The following is a 25,024-nucleotide window of genomic DNA, read 5'->3' as shown; positions in this document are numbered from 1 at the left end:
TGCCAATAGAGTAACAATTCTCCTTTAAGCTATTTTTCTCTAAAATGGAGATGAAGGTATTTTTATTTATTTTACTCAGAATAAGGAAAATAATGTTACATAAACATACATTGGAGAAAACATCACCTCTTCAACAAATGGTGCTGGGAAAACAAGAAATCCATATGCAGCAAAATTAAATTGAGCCCCTATCTCTCACCCTGCACAAAACTCAACTCAAAGTAGATCAAGGACCTAGGAATTAGATGAGAGACTCCAAGGTTAATAGAGGAAAAAGTAAACCTAAATCTTTATCAAGTCAGATTAGGCCCCAACTTCCTTAACAAGACTCCTAAAGTGCAAGAAATAGGCACAAGAAATAAAATCAAGAATAAATAAATGGGATGGATTCAAACTAATAAGCTTCTTTCAGCAAAAGAAACAAACAGTGGGTGTATAGAGAGCCTACAGAATGGAAGAAAATTTTTACCACAGCACATCAGATAGAGCACTAGTCTCCAGGATATATAAAGAACTCACAAAAACTTAACATCAAAAAACAAAACAAACAAACAAACAAACAAAAAACCCAAATAACCAATCAATAAATGGGCTAAGGAACTGAACAGACATTTCTCAGAACAAGATACATAATGATCAACAAATATATGAAAAAACTGTTCAACTTCTCTAACTAGAGAAATGCAAATCAAAAATATTCTAAGATTTCATTTCACTTCAGTTATTAAGAAAACAGGCACAATAACAGTTGGTGAGGATGTGGGGGAAAAGGCTCACTCATATATTGCTGGTAGGACTGCAAATTGGTGCAACCAATCTGGAAAGCAGTATGGAGATTCCTTAGAAAATTTGGAATGGAATCACCATACGATCCAACTATCCCACTCTTTGGTCTATACCCAAAGAACTTAAAAACAGTATATTACAATGGTGCAGCCATTTCAATGTTTATAGCAGTTCAATTCAAAATTGCTAAACTGTGGAAGCAACCTAGATGCCCTTCAATAGATGAATGAATAAAGAAACTGTGTGTATATATATACACACAATGGAATATTACTCAGCATTAAAAGAACATGAAATTATGACATTTACAAGTAAATGGATGAGGTTGGAGAATATCATGCTGAGCGAAGTAAGTCAATCCCCAAAACCAAAGGCCAAATGTTCTCTCTGATATGTGGATGCTTACCTAATGGGGGAAAGGCATGAGAAAAATGTAGAAACTTTGATTGGGCAAAGGGGAGGGAGGGGTAGAGAGAGGGAATGGGGGTAGGAAGAATAATGAAATCATATGGACATCATTGCCCTAGGTACACTTATAGAGACATGAATGGTGGGACTCTACTTTGTGAACAATCAGAGAAGTGAAAAAATTGTGCTTCATTTGTGTACTATGAATCGAAATGCATTCTTATGTCATGTATAACAAATTAGAACAAATAAATAAGTAAATAAATGTTTAAAAATACCTTTACACTACATCTGTGAAAGTTTCAACAGTGTGCATCATGACTCTATATGAGCTGGGTGTGGTGGCTCTGGACTGTAATCCCAGTGGCCTGGAGGCTGAATATGAGGATCACAAGTTCAAAGCCAGCCTCAGCAAAATTAAGGCACTAAGCAACTCAGTGAGACCCATTCTCTAAATAATATACAAAAGAGAGCTGGGGATGAAGCTCAGTGGGCTAGTGTACCTCATTTTAATCCCTGGTACCCACTCCCCACCCCCCAAAAAAGACTCTATATGAGAACTACTGTAGAAGTAAGGCTAGTAAATTAGCCTTTTTGGAAGATATTTGTTTTTGTTTTTTTTTCTCCATCTTGTTAGAAGTGATAATTTGATGAATAATATTTCTTCTAGTTATTTCTTGCTTAAATATAAGAACAAGTCTCTAAGAAAAAAGAAAATTGGAATTCATGGCTAGGTCTTGTATTGCTAAAGCAGTTCAATGTAGTCATAGCCATTATATAATTAAATCAATATTCATCACTCTTCTCTGTCAGGAATCTTAGTTCAAGTTAAAGTTTTCCCAAAATGCAAATTTTACTTGGAATTGAAATACCAGGTGAGAATTTATTTTTATGTTTATTCTCATAAAAGAATCCACATCTAAAAAGGAAGGAAGAATGCAGTAGCAAACCATGTCCATTTTGCCAGGGGTTGTGTTTCTATCCACCAGAGAACAGTCACCAATCAGGCTTTCCAAATGAGCAGAAATAGGAGGACCAGAGAGAAATCACAAGGCTCAGCATGCTGCTGACCCACTTTATTATTATAACTCATAGGAGCTAAGAGTGCATTTTTTTTTCTGGTAAAGCTACAATGATTTGTCAGCAAATTACTTAACTTTTGTTAGGACTTAAAAAAAATCTGTTATGGCAGTACATTCTAGTTAGGAAAAAAAGTTAATACTATCATTATAATACAATTTCTAATATAGAGAAATTCTAATCTAAAATAGATCACTAGAACTCAAGACAGGAGTTATTTATTATTCTTCATTTCTTAGGTATATTATTTTAACTTCATTTCTCAGTTATTATTTTAGTTGTTTTATTTCCATCAATCATTATCAAGTAGCCAAGTGAACTTTGTAAAACGAAATGTAAAGCTGTTTTAATTTCACCTTTTTCCATTTGACAGAAAATCAATAGATCTTATAATCATCATGGTTTCCATGCTGCATTTGTATTTGGGGATTCCATTCTAACTAGAGGGGAGATAGAAGAGTGTGTGAATGCGTGGTTATTTGTAAGTGTCCCTGCCACATTGTCTCTAATGAAAATAAATTTAGGTAGCAATTAGGATTTTTCTAATTGAAACTCATACTCTCTACATAATTTATATTAATTATATACTTAAAGACCTTTGTATCTGTTTTCCCTAATGATCTCAATTAATTTGATTTATACATCTTAATTTTTTTCTGGAAATAATTATTACCTTCTTAGAATAGAAGCAAAGAACATTAGAAGCTCATCAGTTTGAACTTCGTTAATACGGAGTATGCTGTATTCATAGCCCATACCATGGTCATGTGATTGCTTATCTTTGAAAATATATTTGGTAAAAATATTATGAAAGAGGGCTAGGGTTGTAGCTCAGTGGTTGAGCGCTTTCCTCGAACACAAGAGACACTGGGTATGATCCTCAGCACCAAATAAATGAGTAAATAAATAAATAGAAATATTGGATGCATATACAACTAAAAAGATGTTTAAAAATTATGAAAGCAAACTCTAAGAAGGAATGCATAACATTCCTATGTTCATATATGAATAAACAATCAATGTAACGCCACATCATGTTCAACCACAAGAATGGGATCCTAATTAGAACAAGTTATACACCATACATGTATAATATGTCAAAGTACACTCTACTGTCATGAATTTTTAAATAACTAATAAAAATATATATTTTAAAATGTAAAATAGCTCCATTAAAATGTTTTTTTTATTGTTGTTGTTTTCTTTTTTTCCACGAGAATTGATCCTAGAGGTGTTCTACAACTGAGCTACATACCTGTCATTTTTACTTTTTATTTTTAACACAGGGTCTTGCTAAGTTACTTAGGACCTTCTAAAATTTCTGAGCTGGTCTTGGATTTTCAATGCTTTCTATCTCAACCTCCCAAATCGAAGGGATTTTAGGCATGTGCCACTACACCTAACTTACACATGTTTCACAGATGCTGTTCACAATTATCCTTCCAATTATGCAAGGTTACTAACTTAAGGGGTATTCATAAAAACAAATGGACTGCCCTCTAGGTTAAATAATGCATTGATTCCTTTAAATCACAACAGCAAAAACCTTTACAATGAGAGAATTATGAATGATGAAATTATTTTGATTATAGTGTTTCTCAAATAAGTACAAATATAAACTAGACATTTATTTACCTTATGATCCTAACATAGCTAAAGAAAAAATGATTTTGCTAATAAAATACTAACAAAATTAATAATTCAACATATCATGTGTGTGTGTGTGTGTCTGTGTGTGTGTGTATGTGTGGTTACTGAGGACTGAACACAGGGGTGAGAGCCACAAAGCTCATCCCTCCCCAGGCCTTTATATTTTATTTTATTTATTTTAATTTTTGGTATGAGAGATTGAACTCGGGGCCACTCAACCACTGAACCACATCCCCAGCCTTATTTTGTATTGTATTTAGAGACAGGGTCTCACTGAGTTGCTTAGCACTTCACTATTGCTGAGGCTGGCTTTAAACTAGCGATCCTCCTGTCTCAACTTCCCTAGCCTCTGGGGTTACAGTTGTGTGCCACCATGCCCACCTTTTATTTAATTTTATTTTTTATTTTGAGACAGGGTCTCACTAAGTTTCCCAGACTGGACTTGAACTCGTGAACTTTCTGCCTCAGCCACTCCCCAACCCTAGGAACTGAAATTACAGTCCTGTACCATTGTGCCTAGCTACATTAACATATGTTAATGTAAATTTATTTTGATGGATAATGTTTTGATATAATTAGGTAATTGCATACAATGTAAATATAGTGCTCTTAAGTAGTTATATTTCATAGAGTGTGCTATATAATGAGTAACGACTTTTAATCTTTTTCTCATTTTGACTATGGTAAAAGTTTTGTCCAGCAGTGTAATATGATATAATTTAGCATTGGATTTTTATAAATGAATCATTCTATTAGTATGCCCATAAACCAGAATTATTTAATGTAACATCTTGCAGTATAACATGCTCTTACTGCAAAAGCAAATCCTTATGTGGTACATTCAGATGGTAAGAGATTCATATGTGTTCTTATACTTAAGTCATTAAAACCATCACCAATATGTAACCCTACATTAATAAAATTGTAGGTAGAAAACATGGACTCCCTTAGATATATTTATAAAGCAAAAGTAATTTATAAAGAATTCAAAGAGATTAGCTGAGAAGATATGAACCTACTTTTATGGAACAAATACAAATTAGGAGCAATTAATGTAAGAATGATTATATTAAACAAATTACTAACACCATAGTTAAAGATGTAGCATTTAAACCATTGACTTGGAAGTTATCATTGCTGGTTATGTACAGATAACTAGCTAATAGGATATACACATTGATAAAAGAAAATAGAGTTAGAGAGAACTTAAGTATATGTAATGCTTAATAATAATTAAGGAAATAAATAATATAAGATAGAAGATTTAAAAATAAAAGAAAAAGTAAGGTGTTTGCTAAGCACACCAATCTTTAACATAAATAATTCAACACCAAAGCCAAATACCATAGCACAATTTTCAAACCCATATTTAGAAAGGACTAGTATTTCCTGCATTCATCTGGATCTTATTTCTCAATTTTTGATTTCCCAGTTTGATTTTTTTTTTTTTTTACATCTAGAAAACATAGTCTTGCTACTCTTTTTTTTTGAGAGAGAGAGAGAGAGAGAGAGAGAATTTTAATATTTATTTATTTTTTTTTTAGTTCTCGGCGCACACAACATCTTTGTCCGTATGTGGTGCTGAGGATCAAACCTGGGCCACACGCATGCCAGGCAAGAGCGCTACCACTTGAGCCACATCCCCAGCCCCAATCTTGCTACTCTTTAGTGTCAGAATTCAAATGCTGATTTTAGAGAGATTTTTCTGCTACAACTGAATTGTTTTTAACTAAGATTTCATTATTTTTCTTACTTCTTCTTTGTAATCTATGCAACATGACATTATAATGTGGTTTAGAGCAAAAGTTATGGAATTAGATACATATCTACTTATGGTTTTATATTCTACCCATGGTATATTGGACTATTCATTGAACTTGTAAAAGTTTCAGTTTTCTGAACTATGAAATCAAGATAACAGGCTTGGCTCATTACACTGCTATGAACATTTGATAAGAGCATATTTTACAGCACAGTGTTTTGTATACAGTAAAAGTATTAAATAAATATTTATATTAATAAATAAATAAATAAATATTTACAGGATATTTTTTCTTACATTAGATTTTTACTGCTCTAATATAACTCTGTGTAAATACACTTTTTATTATTGTTGTTGCAGAAGGTTTCCTAGAAATCTGAAACTTTAAAATGGAAAATATTATGAGCTATGATGACACCATCAAGATTATCTTATACAAAAATTGTTGTATTATTGACTGTTATTTCATTCACATTACTGATATCCACAATGTATAAAATATCTGATACTTAACTATTTTCTGCCCTTTATGTTAGAGATACAAATGGAAATAATATTTTAAAAATGTGAAAGATAATAAAAGCTAATTTCAAAATTGTAAAACTAAAACCTTATAAAAAAAAAAGAAAAAGAGAGACCAAATTAAAGTGAATTATAATTTCAAGTAAGGTGTTTATATCACACAACATTAAGGTAGAACAAAGTTTTGAGGTTTGGCAACATTAGATGATGCACATCACATGCACATATACACTCGTGAATACATGCAGATGTATTTAGAGAAAAGCCATTAAGACATTAAAATTCTTCAATAAATGTGCTTAACTCTAACAACTAATATGTTGCCATGTATTAGAATTATATAATTAAATAAACTTTATAGATACACAAAAAATATTTCTTTTACTCTTTCAATAATGATAATTGGTATTTTTCTGAAAGATGCCTAAGGAAAATTTAAAATAATAATTATTTGCCAAATTAAATATTGTTGATGCCAATGATGAATCATCTTTTGGCAGCAGTGCTTGTGTTTTTATACTATGCACTCAGTCAGAAGCTAGATTATAGAGCCGTTACCTTTTCCTCTCCCCCAAAATATCTTTATTACTGCCTTTACCATATGTTTTGCTTCTTCAAAGATAATAAAGTGGCAGATGTATCATCATAGAGACACCACATATTGGAAAAGTGAGCTCATCAACTCCTTGTTTTATTCTTCAGTCATGCAGTCTCCCCCACTAAAGAACATTTCTCAGAGTTTTGATGATGAAGCACTAGGTTATCAAATTTATATCATAGGTACTTTTCTGGCTACTTGCTTTGTGATTTACATGTGTGTCCCACAACTCATGTTTTGGAAATTTAATCCCCAATTCAAAAAAGGTAGGAGATGAAGCCTAACAGAAGCTGTTGGGGTCATGGAGGTATTTTCCCTCAGGAGTGAATTAATTGCCCTTATGAAGAGGGCTTGCAAGAGTAGTTTTTCATGCTTCCACCTTCTGCTGTGTGAACAACAGAGAATGCATATATAAAGGCATAATTTCAGAAACAGAGGCAAAGTTTGCAGTGCCTTCATCTTGGACCTAGACATGTGAGAAATAAAATTTTATTTTTTGTAAATAGCACAGACCATGATATTTTGTTAGAATAGCCCCAAATCAATTAAGAGCAGCACTGTAGATGAAAGATATAAGAAAACTTTTTTTTTTGTACTAACTATGGTGTGAGGAACACAAAAAAACCATAAATAACAAAGGATAGGGAAGGAGGGAGGGAGGCAAGCAGGGAGGAGGGAAGGAGGGAGAAAGAGAGAGAGAGAGAGAATATGTGCAAGAGTCTTGCTAAATGCTTTTATGGCAGAATATAAACTACTTGAGTGATATACATATTACCATGATAGGGAAGGTCTCTGTGAGGAAGTAAGCAGATACGAATGAAATGAAGGAGAGATTCATGTGAATATAAGTTCTCAATTCAAAATATATGCTCATAAAATTAAATGTGAATATAGATAGTTTAGCTATGGAAATAAGATTTCTATTGACAAGTTTTATATCTGTCTTTTAGAATTAAAATTAAAACTTACTATTTCCATAAAGTTTTCCCTAGCAAAAAGTGTTATTTGAAACAGCATTAAGATTTATGCATATCTCTTTTACCTCTAGGTATAAGTCTTTGTGTGTTTTACAATCCCTACAATTGTGGCTTAAAAATAATAAATGCTAAAAATCAAACAAAAACATGAAAGAATTATTCTAAGCTATAGGCATTTTTAAAGGAATATTGTATCGTGATTATTTGCATGTGTTTTTATTTTGAAATAAAATGTCTCCATGTAAGTAGAGCAAAATATTTTAAAATATGTTGTAATATATACTTTCCCAGGAACATGAAAATTAAATTTAGATAGAGAAAAAATATCTATTTAATCTTACTACATATCCATGGAAGCAAAACCAAATTTCCTCTAAACATTTATGAAGAGAGAGAAATCAGATCATTCTCACAAAAATACTTTTTTGGCAAAACACTGAAAAGGCAAAGTGTAAAATAATACAAATTACTTACAACCATTTTATTTAGAGACACCCAACAATCTGGTGGGAAATCCTGAAGAAGTGGTACCAAGAATTGAAGACAGCCATCCCAGTGACACAAGAGCAGCATCATGCCGATGAGATTAAATATTCTCACCACTGCACTGGCGAGATCATATGTCATGTGGAATATCTGTTGAACAGAACATAAAATTAACTCTTAATTTTTTTTAAACAAGCATACTACCAATATCAGAAGGATTGATATGGTGTAGCATAAGTATTGATTTAAAAAATTAAGAAAAAGATTTTCAGAAATAGAGATTATATTTGTTTGTGTTTTCCAATGTTTGATACTCTGACTTATGAATATTATAATAAACTGTTAATTTTTCACCAGGAATAAAAAGGATAAGAAATTGATGCTTTCAAGAAAACTTCTTTTTCCAACTGTTTTTATTTACTATTTTTCTTCTCATGTTTGTAAAGATACTTTAAAACATAAGTTATTCAATTTGTTGAAAGACAAAAAAAAAATATTCAAGGACTGAAAACTATAAGCAAAGAGTTGAACTGAAAAATATAAAGTGAGATTGAGAATAATCTGCAGTTAACTTAACAGCTATGTATGAAAACACTTCTATATTGAAGATGGACAGTGATGTTTAAGTTAAAAGTAATGTGGAGTTGCCTTAAAAACATTTGTACTTATAACAATCTTATACCTATATTTTTATCAAATTTTCATAAAAAGCTATCAAAGTAGGTCAGACTATTTCAGAAAGCACAATGAACATGACAAATCAAGATCTTCCTTTGAAATTTTAAAGGTGGGAACATATATCTGGGTATACATTTACATCTACTCATTTTCTAGTTGTTATGAGAAATAGAATCAGAATGTGGTATTTTTCTTTTGAAGTGTATGGAAGTCACAAGATCAACATCCATAAATTAATAGCTTTCCTATATTCAGCAGTGATTCAGCCAAGAAAGAAATCAGAAAAACTATCCCATTTGTGATAACCTCAAAAAAATTAGATACTTGGGAGTTAATCTAGCCAAGGAGGTAAAAGAGCTCTACAATGAAACTTACAGAACACTAAAGAAATAAATTGAAGAAGACCTTAGAAGTGGGAATATCTGTAATTTTATTGGATAGGCAAAATCAATATTGTTCAATTGGCCTTACTACCAAAAGCAATATACAGATTCAATGCAATCCCCATCAAAATGTTAATGACATTCTTCACAGAATTAGGCAAAACAATTCTTACATTAATTTGGAGGAATAAGAGACCAAAAATAGCTAAAGTGACACTAATCAAGAAAAGAAAAACAAGAGGTGTCATAATACCAACTGTGAAATTATACTATAGAGCTATAGTAACAAAACCAGCAATGGTATTGGCATCAAAATAGATATGAAGACTCATGGAACAGACTAGAAGACACAGAGACAAATCCACATACTAATAGTCATCTAATATTTTACAAAGGTGCCAAACACATATCTTGGAGAAAAGACAGCCTTTTTTAACAAAATGTGTTGGGAAAATTCAAAAGCTCTATGTAGAAAAATGAAACTAGACCCCTATCTCTCATCCTGCACAAAACTCAAATCAAAATGGATCAAAGCCTTAGTAATTAGAACAGAAACTTTACACCTGCTAGAAGAACATATAGGGTCAACACTCCATATATAGGTGCTGGCACTGAGTTAATAAGACCCCCAAAGTGCAAGAAAAAAATCAAGAATCTGTAAGTAGAATGCCATCAAACTATAAAGTTTCTGCACAGGAAAGAAAGTGATTAAGAGCATGAACAGTGAGCCTAAAACTGAGAGAAAATCTTGGCCAATCACTCCTCCAATAGAGGATTAATTCCAGAATAAGCAAAGCACTAAACACCAAAACACAAATAACCCAATCAAAAAATGGGCAAAAGAACTAAAAAGAAACTTCTCAAAAACAAAAACACAAATAGCCAAAGGAAAAAATATTCAACATTTCTAACAATCAGGGAAGTGCAAATCAAAATTACACTAAGATTTCATCTCACTCTAGTAAGAATAGCAATGATCAAGAATATAAACAACAATAAATGCTGATGGAGTTGTGGGGAAATGGAAGGCTTGTACACAGTTGGTGGGACTGCTAACTAATACAACCACTCTGGGAACCTTATGGAGATTCCTCAAAAAGCTAGGAATGGAACCACCATATGACTCAAATACCCCATTCCTTAGTATTTTCTCCAAAGATCTAATATTGGCATACTACAGCAATGTATCCACCTCCATACTAGAGGAATATATCTGTAATGAGCCATTAAAAAATGAAATTGTGGCATTTGACAGTAAATGGTTGGAAATGGAGAATATCATCCTAAGCGAAATTAGCCAAACTAAGAAACTCAAAGTTCAAATGCTTTCTTTCATATGCAAAAGCTAGAATAAAATAAAGGAAAAGGAAAAGAAAGGATAGGATAACATAAGGACCCAATCAAACACAAATTAATAGATGAGTGAAAGAAGTCTAGTAGAGGAAGGACAAAAGGAGGGGGAGGGCAGGAGGGAATAGGGAGAGATCATGAGCTGAAATCAATTTCTATGCATGTATGAATTTGTTGTGATGAACTGATCTACTATGTATAACTATAAAGCTCTAATAAAAAACGTATATGAAATTTCTCTGCTGCTGTTATTTCACCTTGTTTAAAACAACAAATTAATAACTTAAATTTACAAATAGGAATAAATACACATAAACATCTTGAAATAAAATTACATGTTGTATAATTCACCAAAAGAATGGTATATCTTTTAATAAAGACAACATGGCTTGAGAAATTATCTACAATAGGTTAAAGAAAACACTGTACAAATTGATATTTTGACTTAGAAACTATATTTTTGTAAAAAAAAATTCTAGAATTTTTAATATTTGCATACTAACGGTAAACTGACAGTACAAATGTTAATTCACTTTTATAAAATCACCAAATCTACCTTTCATTTTCAGTATGATAGATTTTTATGACCATTAACTCATTTAAACAATCTTAATTTGGACAAAATAATTGTATTGAGTAAAAAAAATCCATCTTTATAGGAATGTACATAGTGTCATAGATCCTCTTTAAAGTAAGATGGAGGGTCCTGAGATTTTAAAGGCAACAGATGACACAGTTTGATATTCAGAAAGCTGTAACACAGCAATGTATTTTATAGCATTAAGAATTTTATTTTCCTCTCAGCTAATTTTTATTTATTTATTGTGTATTTGGCAAACCCACATAAAATTCCATTTGGTGTTATTCCCTCCAATATTTCTTGACCATTGAATTTATAAATAAAAACTGTATCATCATTTTTTAACTAAAAGTAATATAGTGAAAAAAATTTTTGAAAAAAATTTACTAATAATGTAGGAAAAGAAAGCCACCACAGATTTAGAATGTTCAGTTTAGTAACATAATTCTGCATTCATATTTATTTCTAAAAAAATGGCTGTGAGTTACGTGTGGTACGGCTGCCTAATGTAAAGTTCCGAATCTTGCAGGAAACTTACCTCCTTTTGGTCCAATTATTTGAAGTAAAAAATAACTATCTGAAATTCTCTGCCTGAAGTCTACAAATTATAAGCCTACCAGCAGCAGCCCTCACTCAATGATCACATTTCAGAGTGGAGTCTGGAATGTTCTGGAGAATGAGAGCCAATTCTTAATAAAGTTGACCTTTCACATTTTCTATATTCTTTTAAGGAAGTAGGTTATTTTAAAATGAAATCTTAAATTATTTCAGATTATTTACTAAATTACATGTGTTAGCAGTTATTCGCTCAATTTCTTTAAGAAAACCTTGCTATATCAGAAATGTTGTCCAGAGAAACATAACCACACAGGAAACATTTTCACAGAGGAAGTTAATAAGGATATAAGACCTTTTGTAGTCTACTAGAAAAATGTTTTGTTTCCATGTAATTTCACAAACTATTGCAACAGGATAATTCCTAGATTGGAAGCGATATTCTATCCCACTTCTATTCCCACCAACACAACGTCAGTATATAGCACTTGTTTTACATTTATATACTAACTGCTATACATAAAATACTCACATAATTAATCACACAATGAATCTTCCTTATGGCTTTTAGCATTATGTATTCAATAGTGATCTCAGATTTGGGAGGCATCCCAAAGTCTAACCTTGGAGGAAGTATAAGCAAGCTATTTTAACACTAGCTAATTTCAAATAGTACAAATTATGAATCTATATTTTTATTATCTAAGTGAAAAAACAACATCTTAATGAGTACAATATCATGTTGATGAATACATGAAAATGTGTATATAGTACCTAGACCCAATCCATGTCCCTTGAGCTCTTATAATTAATATATGTGACTTAAATGCTGAGATCTAATAATTTCAGATTTGGAATGAAATGACATCCTTATGAAATACACCCATCTGTGGATGGTCAGATTATGCAAAAAAAAAAATGATTTAGTTTATCTATTGTTACCACTTCTTAAAAGCCTAAGGGTAGCTCCTGGGATATATCTGTGACTTTACTCATCATACTGAACAACTAGTTAATACAATTAATTAATTAATATTTAAAGTTTTTCATCTAAGTTGTACACTCATAGTTGATAAACTCACATCCAAACCAATGTTACTGCCTACAAACTTGATCTCATTGAAAAAATGGCACCATAGGTGACATGCAGCAACTTATGGAAAGATAAAGGATAAATGGGATTTCATAATGAAAGCACAATAAACCTTTTTATTGTTTTAAAGAAATATTGCATTCTTTTGTTTCTCTTTGTAAATATTCACCTGAAACCTTAATGTATAGATAGATATAAGTGTGTGTGTCGGGGTGGGGGTGGGTGTGTATGCCATCTTGACAAAGAATATGAAAAACATTGGGCCTTCAGAATAAGACCTACTGCTAACATGTATTGAAGGCTCAATATGTCCTCATCCTCATCAATGTTAAAATCAATACCTTAAGAGCCCTATTAACACTTTATGAAAATCTTACCCTGAATGTTGTTCATATTATCCGTCCTATCATGCTTAAGGTATGAAGTGTAGAAAGTTCTGGTACGTGAAAGAAACTCTTAGTGATATCTTTGAACAAAGCCTGTGAAGACTGCTGTTATACTAATTTTTCCAGTCCCCTAACCCTTTCTAGGATCTTTATCTGAATAACACTACCATAACATTAGAGTTACTATAACCTGTACAAAAATTAACATTATGAACATCTCAAATATCTCAGCCTCTGTCACTGGTCAAATGCAATTATCCACTCTCCAACCTCTCACACTTGTTATTTCATCTCCTGGACGTTGAATGTTTTTTACTGGATTTTTCTTTCCACTGTGTTTCCCAAAACTCCTGCATTTCCAATTAACTCCCAAAGCCCTCATCTCTTTATAAAATTATTTTGCTTGGTCTCTGCTTTCCCTAAGACTTCTGACCCTACCACACACATCCCTTACCAAAGACTAGGTTTCTCTAGGTGCTTCCTCAACAGTAGATTTGATGTCTCATACCTCAAAAGTCTTAGGTTCTGGACAGAGTACCCTCATTTTGCAGCTCTTTTTAGTATGTTCACACATTATGTGTGCAGATATAAGAGCAATTCCCTCTCTTTGTTGTTCATTCCATTTGGCTACACTACCCATAATATTCCCATTGCTGGCATCTGGCAACCTCCTATTTCCATATAATACATATCTCCACTAATTAAAGTGTCTTTTTCCATTGCACTTTCTGTGCATTGATTTTATTAATCAAACAGCTACTTTCTATGTTTGATACGGAAGATTACCAGAGAGGAAACTGCCTAGATTGCAGCTACTAAATATTTTTAGAGGAGAGCAACCTTGGTGAGGATCTAGGCAGTAGTCTATTCATTCCTGTATTCCCAGCACCATCTTGTCAACTCTTCTCAATTCCCCAAAGATCATGATTATTATTCTCTAGTTCAGTTTAAAGTTTTGTGTTTTACAGAGGTAAGTCACATGCTTATCTTTTATTCAAAATTCATTCCTACTTATCTTTTGGTATTAATCTGATAATTCTTCTTCATAAGTCAATCAATAAATTCAACCTGCTCAATCTATGGTGAAATCCAAACTCTCTTCTATTAGTTATGTTCACACATTTTTATAAAATGCATTAGTATAAATGAATTACTATATAAACAAATTTAAAAAAAAAAACTTAAAACATGTCAACCACTTACATTCTTAGTGGCAATATTATATTTCTATAATTTTACCAAATTGCTTTTTCTACAATAACTGCTTACATTGTCTATGTTCTCTTTATCTCTTAATTATTTATAAATAATAAAATCTCACAATTCTCAAAAATATTTCTAACTGAAAAAGAAGAAGAATCTTCACTTCCTAGGTGTTTTGTATTAATATATATAAATATATTAGATATGAATATATATATATATATATATATATATATATATATATATAAATTCATTGGAACTATAAAGAAAGAAAAGTTTCATCATATCAATCTTCAGTAAGCTAGATAGTACTTAAATAGTCATAACAACTAAACACTCATAGAAGTCGTTGTTGTCCTTCATGTCTTTAAAAATGAAGCTGCCTGTGTGTGTGTTCATGTGTGTACCGAATTCTTATGGTATGATATAACAGCCACTTATGATCATACATAATTTTACATATAATTTTAAGTACATATATCTAAAACATTTGGAAAATGTTTTAAATATATGTACTTAAACTTGCTCTTCATTTAGCTGTGAAAAATCAAAGAACATGTGTTACTAAGAGGAATATAAGAAAATACTATATTATGACATCTTTGGCCAATTTTGTTAGGAAATAATGAGAGGACCAGTTATAGCATATCATATATGGTTTATACTATAAGCTATAAGAAGTAGAGTACAAACTATAAACAAGTATGAATTGTTAAAGCCATCAAGCACAGTGCCTAGGGTTGTATAGTTGATGCTCAATGTCTGCTCTTTTTCTCAATATAGTTTGGTTGGATCTGTGGATGTGGTACCCATGGGCATGGAGAGCTGATTGTGTGTCTTTTTAACTTTCATGAGGACAATGCAGTAACACAGAATATCTATACTGTATCTTGCAAGTGAAAAATAAAAGAACAAGCATAATTCTCATGTGCTTAATTTAATTAAGGAAGTAGTTTACACATTAAGGAAATCAAATTATAAAAGAATGTTCAAAAAGAAAATTCAATGAATTAGTACTTGGGAAAATGAAATTGATTAAAGTTTCTTCCTCTTTGTTTCTCTCAAGAATTCCTTCCTCACGTGTTCCCTTCCCTATTCTTCTCCACCATGATTTGATGCAGCAGCGTAAGGCCCTCTCTTACCAGGAGCTGAGAAAATGCCAGTCACGTGTTCTATAAGCTCCAGAACCATGAGCCAAAGTAAACCTTTGGCTTTCCTTTTAAATTACTTTCCTTTTTAAATTATTCAGGCTTCGGTATTCTGGTATAGCAACAGGAAATAGACTATGACAATTATTTCTCATTGACAAAATTCTGTAATATCCTTTACTTTAAAAATTAAAAAAAAATATGTTTTTTAAAATAAAAAGAAAATACTATATTATGAAATCTTTGGCCAATTTTGGTAGGAAATAATGAGAGGACCAGTTATAGCATATCACATATGGTTTATACTACAAGCTATAAGCAGTAGAGTACAAACTATAAACAACTATGAATTGTTAAAGCCATCAAGCACAGTGCCTAGGGTTGTATAGTTGATGCTCAATGTCTGCTCTTTTGACATTCAATGCCAAAATAATAATAAGCATTGTCACTGGAAGATAAAGCTGACCTGAAAACTCCTTTATATAAGCAATTACTCTTAAAACTTTGCTGGTGAAACAAAATAAGTTAATAAAATATATAATAGTAAAAATAATGCTTTAGAAGAAAAAAGGAGGCCATTTAAATAAACTGCACAATGTCCTTTTTAACATTCCCCAGGATATTCTCATCATTTTCATTCCAAAAAGGCTATGTGAAAACTAGCTGATTGCACCATTGGCCAGGTGAAGTCAACAGAGGAGAGAAGAGAAAGAAATCTGTTAAGATGAAAACAATACTTCAGCATAATACTTTATGTAGTGGCCATCAAAGTTACATCATTCATTGGCACACCATCCTGTTTTTCTGGCCTGATGATCCAGTCAAGTCAAAATACTCATTTATTTGAGTGGAGAAAAAGCTGCACTGGCACTCTGTCTTGTCATTTGCCTTCCAATAGAAATCACTAAGTACATGATTTTGGCATGAAGCCAATAAAATAGAACTAGAAATTTTGGTGGAAAAAAAAATACACATTCTGCCATTTGATGAATCTAATAAATGAGAGAAACATATTAGTCCAACTCTCCCAAAAGAAAACGAAACCTTGAAAAATAAACAAGTGTTAGCAATGCTGGTAGCAACCCACGAAACGCTTGAGTAAGAATTATCTACTGGAAAATGGCATAATTTCAGCTCCACTAGTTGGACATCTTCCAGAGCTAAGAGTGAATTACAATGTTCTACCAATTCAGATAATAGTGCATCTGGATATTTTCCAGACTACCTGAAGTGTTGAAAGTACTTAACCATTATAATTTTTATAAGTACATTGCATAAACTAACATATATTGAAGGATCCTTAAAAGTACTAAGTCTGATTTTTGAAAGTTTGATTTTTTTATCATCAAAACCCATCTGTTAAACATTTGCTATGAACAAAATTACAAAGTTAAGTGCTGTGATCATAACTGTTCATGGCGTCCCCCCTTCTTCCCTCCCACTAACACACACACTTTCTTCTCCAGAGACCTCTCACCTGTTTTAATCAGTACTTATTTTTCTTTGGACCTGCCCCAGGTCTATCTTAATTGCTGTTCCTTCTAACACATCTTGTAGCAGACCCACTTATTAAGTTATAGCTTTATGAAGTGGGATTGGATTAGTTATGGAAGTAGGTACATGTTTGAGAATCTCCTTCTCTCTTTCCCTTTTAATGAATGACCCTTGTCCCAGTATAGAATTCTGCAATGAAAATAATTTTCTCACAGATACATAAAGACCTGATTCCATTCCTTTTAACACTTAGTGAAACCATATCTTTCCTCAACTATGTGTTAATTAATTTATTGAACAAATGGAGACCTGCCCAAATTCTCTATGTAAAAGCAGAGAGTGTAAGGCATATATGGAGGTGTCATTCTGACCTTAAATTAAGCTCCTTGTCTATGTTCACGCCTCTTGCTCTATATGCCTTTTCACTTCAACTCTTACCTGTCTCAAAGATTTCATTGAACAGACAACTACCACTTCTTTTTCAAAATTTTCTGAAACATATCCCAGCATGTGATTTTTCTCCTCTTATGTCACCCTTTGAATGTCACCCTGCCCATTGGTTTTCAACCTGTTAAAAACTTTAAAGACATTCTTGCCTTCAAAATGTCCCCTGAACATGTTTGCTTCAGGTTGCAAGTATATCCTTTATTTATTCAATTATTTAATTATATGAATTCTTTGGAGTGCAAAGAGACAAAGTGTGACTTGCCATCTTCTTGGCAATTTTTTATGTGCTTCTTCTGGTCATTTGAATTGTCAAGTCATTTGTGAAAAATTCTATATAATTCAACTTAACAAACTGCACACTCTACCTGGAATTACTCATTTGTTCTCAATTAACTATTTATCAATTCAAATGTAAATAAGTTGTTATTTAGATTAGCTTACCTTTGCAATGTATTTTTCTACCTCTAAACTTCCCTTCCCTAATACTCCTCCTTGGAAATAGTTCATGTTTCATACACTTGTGTTTCAAAATAAACTTAGAATCAGTTTGTCCAATCCTTCTCTCATTCATAAAATTATGTTGGGCTTCCTTGTCACTCATTTAACCTATAAGTTAATCTATCATTATTTTTCAACAACATTATCAGTTATCCAGAATCCAGTATTGTTTTCCTCAAATCCAGTATTGTTTTCCTCTACATGGCATTAAAAATTGTAATTATATGATTCATATGTGGTCATGTAAGTTTTCTGCTAAAAATTTCACTAGATACCAAAGATTCCTTATAAAGCTAAACCCCTTGGCCTGGCATAACAGATCCTCAGTGATCTTCCCTCTGTTCCACAATGTTATGCCATCTGCCAGCCTAGCTCTATACATATTTCATGATTAAGACAAACCAAAGTTGCTATGGTGCCCTGTACACAACTCGACTGATCAGGGCCCACATTTGTTTTCATGTTGTTATCTCCAGATAATAATACCTTCTATCCATCCCTTCCTTTTCTGACTCATGACCTATTGTTACTTCAAGACTTGGCTCAAACATCACTTTCTCAGAGAAGACGTCTTACCTCTCTCTAGGGAGAGAATTAAGGAGGTTTTGACAAGGCCTGAGAGGAAGTACTTAATTCTCCATCACATGACAATAACATATAGACATTTGCATCATTGCAGCTTGTCCAATTGAAGATATTAATCAGCAAAATTTTCTCCTCTTGCTTTATCTGTTCTGTATGTGGCTTTTACTATTCATCATCTTATTATCACTGAACTTTCATTTTCATTGTTTGAGGTGTCTAACTTTTATAAGGTTCTATTCTATCTGACTTTCTTTTCCTACTCAGCATAACTACCTTTCCTCTTCAGTCTAATGCAAAGATCCTTTATTTTAGCCAATAGCTTATCGGGATTGCTAATTCTCTTCTCTTCTGCTATATTTTTCTGAAATACCTGCTCCAAGGTTACTGACAGCTCCATTCTCACTCCTACACATGATCTTCCACATATTTATAGAGAGACCATGAAACTACAAAACCACATCATGGTTTTGAAATCAACTAGACTTTCAACACTGCTGAGATTGGCATATACCCAGGTAGCATAGATCTGATTCTCCCATATGTCTCTCAGAGTCTCCCATGCCAAGCCTGTTCATCTTGATCACAAGACCATAATTAGCTTCCATTTTACTGATAAAATATTGTCATTTACAAACATATCTACATCAATTCTTTCTTCTTCATACTTTGGAGCACAATATATCTCTTTTTCTCTCTTAACACCACCTCTGATTTTTTCCCTTTATTTTTCTATGTTGAGTGACCTTGCTTTATTAATTACCTTCTCTCTTCTTCCTTTCATTCTCTTTGTTTTCCCTTACCAGCCTTTAAGCATTCTTAAATATTTCCTATATTAAAAAATATACACTGAACATAAACTACTCTCCATTCACTGTACTAGGATCTACTTCTCAAACACACTGAAAAGTAAATACACATGCTGTGCATTTCCCCTGCATTCATTTTTTAAATATCTTGGACTAGTACCTCTAAACTGTCACCTGAAACTATACTCAGTAAAACTGGCACATGCCACTGTTGAATGCAATGAGCAATTTGTAAGCCACACTTGATGACCTGTGTAAACATTCACCAGGTTATATATGACGCCTTCTTGACACTGCTTTCTGTTTCTGAAAGTCATTTTCTCTCTTGCTTCTGATTTACTCCCATTTCTTGGGTCATTCACAGCCAGTGTCCTTAGGTTCATTCTCAGGTATATCTAGATGAAAGTGTTCCAGTGTACATTTGAGGAAATCATATGTCCATAATTTCCAATACCACTTCTAATACTCTATGAACTTGACTTCTACCAAAGACAATTCTCTTAATTTTAAAATGGACAATTAAGCCAATCTGAAGATGCACAAAACTATGTCAATAGCTCACACTCCACGTGCATTCTGCATTTTCTACCTGGAATAGTATACCTCAATACTCAAGATAACTATCCTGAGGGTAATGCTAGACTTACTCTGTACCCTTGCCATCAACAAGTAACTAATTTCTGTAAATCTCTCTGTAAAAAATCTTGAATTACAAATTCCTCACTTCAGAAAATTATCATCTGTCATCTGAGTTATTTAAAAACCTCCCAAATTATCTCATCTATCTAGATTTGCCATCTTCTATCCTACAATTGTAATTTTCTTTCTGACACCACCATCCCTGTTAAAAATCTTCCACAGCATGCCATCATAGTTTGGATGAAGGCCAAGCTGCCTAGTCTAACATACAAGACCCTTCATGATCTGTTTATTTACCAAATCTTACCTTCTTCCCTTTCTCTGTGCCTACACATTCATTTTTTTTCTGTCATCTCATTTGAAACATTTATGATTCATTGTTCCCACCAGTCTGGATTATATAACCATTGTCTCCATTAAAATATAAACTATTTGATGAAATGGATCATAGCTTACTGTCTTTGAATCTCAAGGAATTTGACACATAGTTAATTAGAATAAAAACATGTTGAATGAGAATGGATGAATGAAACCTACTATTTGTTAACATTTGTTTAATTTTATTTTATATGAAAGAAAACAAAAAATTATAATCAAGGGGAAAATTACTAGAAACTAACCTCAATGCTTTTTAAAAATCTGAAGAATTTTATTGAATTGTTTACTTTCCTGTAAGTTCTCAAGGAAACTAACTGAAAGATCTGCTTCTGTTCTTTACCAATAATGTTATAGTGGCTTATACAATGATTGTATCAAATAAACTAGTGATTAGTTAAATTTTGACTACACATAATGGATGTATGAAACAGTTTAAATTACTTTTGTGGTCATTTTGTCATATGCTCTACATTCATCAAATTATTAAACAGAGGAACTTGTTTTCTGAATTCTGAATACCCACTCTTGCAGAATTTAAAAACATATGTTACAATTGTCAATATCATTTATGATAGTACAGATTATTTGAGTTTTTGAGACTATTTTGAATTAATCCAAAACTTACTCTCCACTAATATTGAATCTGACAACATAACCCTCACTGTGTTTTAAGGAGTACCGGGTCCAATATTAATTTGAGCTAACAGGCTAAGCTTGTAACAAACTCCTCCTCTGTGCCAAAATCCACTCTAAAAAATGAGATTTGGACTTATTCCTATTGAGCTGGCACTATTTAAACTCAATAGAATTCAGTATTTTTGACAAGTTCTAAATGGAGGAGTCCAAAAGGTTACTATCATTATTATCTGGGCTTTCTTCCAGCACTCAAACTCTGGGATCATTGTCATGTTTTCTGCTAAATTTGGCCTTGATTCTAGCCTTCACATTCCATCTTTCCTTTGGTATATTTATGTAGTATGAGAGTGACAAGAAGATAGTATTTTTGTATTATGCTTAGTGATTTATGTACAGAGAAATACATGCATATTAAAAAAAAAAAACAACTATTAAGGTTGAGTGTTTTTAGTCTTTCTATCTGTAGAGTTACAACTCTATAAACCCCTCGCCTAACTCTCTTCAAAAAGAATCAGCAATTCCTAAAGGAAATAGATACCATATTCAAAGGCAATTTCTGAGTTGCCTATTCAACTCAAGTTACATTATAAATTTTAGGATTGAATTTTTTAAAGATATTTTTAATATGGACACAATATCTTTTTTTAATATTTACTTTTCAGTTTTCGATGGACACAGCATCTTTATATTTTATTTTATGTGGTGCTGAGGATCGAACCCAGTGCCCTGCGCAGCCAGGCCAGCGCTTTACTGCTTGAGCCACATCCCCAGCCCTAGGATTGAATTTTAAATGAAAATATTTATAATCATACGTGAGAAAAGCTACAAGGCAATATTTTTATACTTAAAGAGAGATAATAGCATTCTTAAAATTTTTGTAGGTATAGACATTGCCATAAAGATCTTTTAAGTATTTTGGAACTTTTATTATTCATCTATGAAATTTATAAATAATCACCTATTAAAGGGTCATTCAGGAAACTGAAGTTTTGCTTCCACTTTGAAATTTATATGGGGAAAATTAAGTCAGGAAGGCAGAATCCTCATGATGGGATTCATTCCTGCATAAGAAGGGACAAGGGACCTTGCGTGTTTTCTCTCTAACATGTGAAGATAAGAAAAGTTAGTCATCTGCAAACCAGAAAGAAAGCCCTCACCAAATACCTTCATTGATGAAAGCTCAGAAAAAATAGAGACAAAGAACAACGTGCTGTAGGGCACACAGGAAGCACAAGAAACTATCCAGGTCAAGAGTCTTGTGAACTTCTAAGAGTGCCTTAGCAAACTTGGCACAGCTGCAGGTGAGATGATCAAGATGGTGCAGAAAGGCTCAGAGCAGGTATGGATGCAGAACAGAAGTAAACATCAGTTCTAATGCTTCCCCAGAGATACTGGCCTGTGTGTAAAGCTGCAATACCCCAAGTCTAGTATTTTAGTTTTGCAACATGTAAGTTTGTCAATGTTTTGAGACAATTAATATTCGAATGAAAATTGCAAACCTTTTCTCATATTTACCCAAAATAATTTTAGAACACTTATTTATAATGTAAATAAATCTTCACTTTTTAAAAATTAAGTGTAGATAAAATATTTTACTGCTTAATTGTAAATAAAAATTGATACATAGGAATTTACCCCAAAATGGAGATTTTTATGGGATGAATCATCCTTCAACTTAGTGGTCAATTCCAAAGCTCTGCATTCATAATCACACATCAGGCTATGGTTGGTGCTCTTCAGAGAAGAGAGATGGAGAAGGAGATGTCATAGCTGAAGGTAAAGACATTTCAATTCAGTGCTAGGTACTTTTGGTCCATGATAGCACTCAAAGTCACAAAGAACTATCTTGGTGTCTCTACACTCATTCTTATTTCATAGGACTGTGAAGCTTCAATGAGATGGAATGCACTTACTACAGAGATATATGTTCACTAAAAGATAGCTCTCAAAGCTCATCATCAATACAGCCCTAAGAAAGATGCTCCATGAATCAGCATCTACAAAATCATAATTTCCTAACTGCAACCACCATCACAAAATTCCAACCAGCTTGTTCCTTTTACAGGTGGAAAGAAAGGAAGTCAGAAACAAAGCCTGGACCACCACAACTATAAGAATCAAAACTGGTATTGTTTACCTTATGAGGGATTTTCCTTATTCACTGTGTTGAAATTCACTGACTCGGAAACTGCCAAATATTCTGTTTCTCCCTCTGTGTGTGTGTGTGTGTGTGTGTGTGTGTGTGCCGCAGTCCGGCTGCAGCAAAGTAACCTGGGGGGTGACGAACAACTTGTGTAGATTGATACAGCAGGAATGGGAGCCGTTTATTGTAGAACAGGAGGCGTATATATACATTCCACACAGCTTATCTAATTAACATAAACTCGATACAGCAGTCAACCAATAAGAAATCTCCACACTTAATGGCTCACTGGCGTTACTTCACAAACCACTCCCTCTGGCAAAATGCCAGGCGCCATCCTGACTTGTTTACAGACTCTAACATGTGTGTGTGTATATGTGTACATCTATGTGCATATTCTTTTCTCATATTTGTAATAGAATTTTAAACTTTGACATCTCTGATCATATTGAATAAAAGAAATCTTGGTTTATGTTTATACTTTGTTGAAATAAGTTTATGTTAATCTAAAATCTACCAGGATTTGTGTGTATGTGTGTGTATACATACTTTTTTTTAAACCAAAGGACAGGATAATAATGTGTGTAAAGGCAAAGGGCACATTAACACATTTTGGCTTATCTACATTTATTGAAACTTAATATAAAAAGAAAGTTCACTCTTTGAACTACCTAAATTAATATGTACAACCCATAGCGATTGCCAAATTACTCATGAAAATTTATAAAAAAAAAAACAACTATCTATTGGCAGTTCTATTAAAAGATTTACCTATATTGCCATTGAAGCGGGTAATGTATTTTCAAAAGGAAATAATGTTTTACTTGTCACCATGAAAGATTAAGAAAAAAACCACGATTCCTACTGTGACATAATTGTAACGATTTTGTAGAATATGTACAGCAAATTTACTTCAAGGCGGGATTTCATTTAACTCTAAGTGGTATCAACATTCTTCCAGAAAAAGATAATATAACTTTGCATTTTGAGATAATTTTTCATCCTCTATTAATAGTTTTCTTAACTTATAGCTACTAAAATATAATATGTAAATTTGTCCTTCAGTGCCTTTACTGAAACCAGAATAGAATATGGAATAGTAGAAATGGTTTATGAGACATTATCACGTGTATTCTATTTTGGGGAATATATATATATATATATATATATATATATATATATATATATCCCCTTAAGGCAGAAGACAACAGTAGCTATAAATTAGAATGTGCACAAACCTTAATTATATTTTCAACAAAACATGAGTTTTCTTTATTCAATAGAAAGTACATAAGGAATATAAGCTGAAAAATGAACAAAGTTGCTTTTCACTGTTTAAGAAGATGAAATTTTGGGCTGGGGATGTGGCTCAGTGGTAGACAGCTTAATACATGTGAAGCACGGAGTTTGATTCTCAGAACAACATAAAAATAAATAAATAAAATAATGTTAAAAAAATAAACAAATGGTGTTTTATTCTTCCTAATAGACTTTTTTAACAATATGAAAAGAGGAGCTAAACTGTAACAGTAAAATGTAATTTTCAAATTACATCTGTGCATCTTGGATAAGCTCAAAAATTATAAAAACAATAAATATTGTTCATGAGACATTTTGTATCATACATTATTTTTTAAATGAAATTCAAACATCTCATCATTTTATTTTTAATAAAAGGTATGAAGTAATCAAAGTGGCCATGGGTATCTGGATTTCTTGACCTGCCTTTCGTCTTTCCTACAATTTCAACTGA

The 25,024-nt window shown here is 32.5% G+C and overlaps 1 protein-coding gene across 1 annotated transcript in view; it reads right to left on the bottom strand.

The window, feature by feature from the left end:
• Positions 1 to 25,024, bottom strand: part of Hcn1 (hyperpolarization activated cyclic nucleotide gated potassium channel 1) — a 359,023-nt gene that overhangs the window by 152,438 nt on the left and 181,561 nt on the right. Inside the window, exon 3 of the mRNA XM_027954427.2 lies at positions 8,258 to 8,419. Coding sequence (XP_027810228.2) covers positions 8,258 to 8,419 — 162 coding nt within the window. The remainder of the gene's footprint in view (positions 1 to 8,257; positions 8,420 to 25,024) is intronic.

This window comes from Marmota flaviventris, chromosome 5 (genome assembly GCF_047511675.1).
Source record: "Marmota flaviventris isolate mMarFla1 chromosome 5, mMarFla1.hap1, whole genome shotgun sequence".
In the NCBI taxonomy this organism is placed as follows: Eukaryota; Metazoa; Chordata; class Mammalia; order Rodentia; family Sciuridae; genus Marmota; species Marmota flaviventris.
The sequence above is the reverse complement of the archived record's forward strand: the minus strand, read 5'-3'. Positions and strand labels throughout refer to the sequence as shown.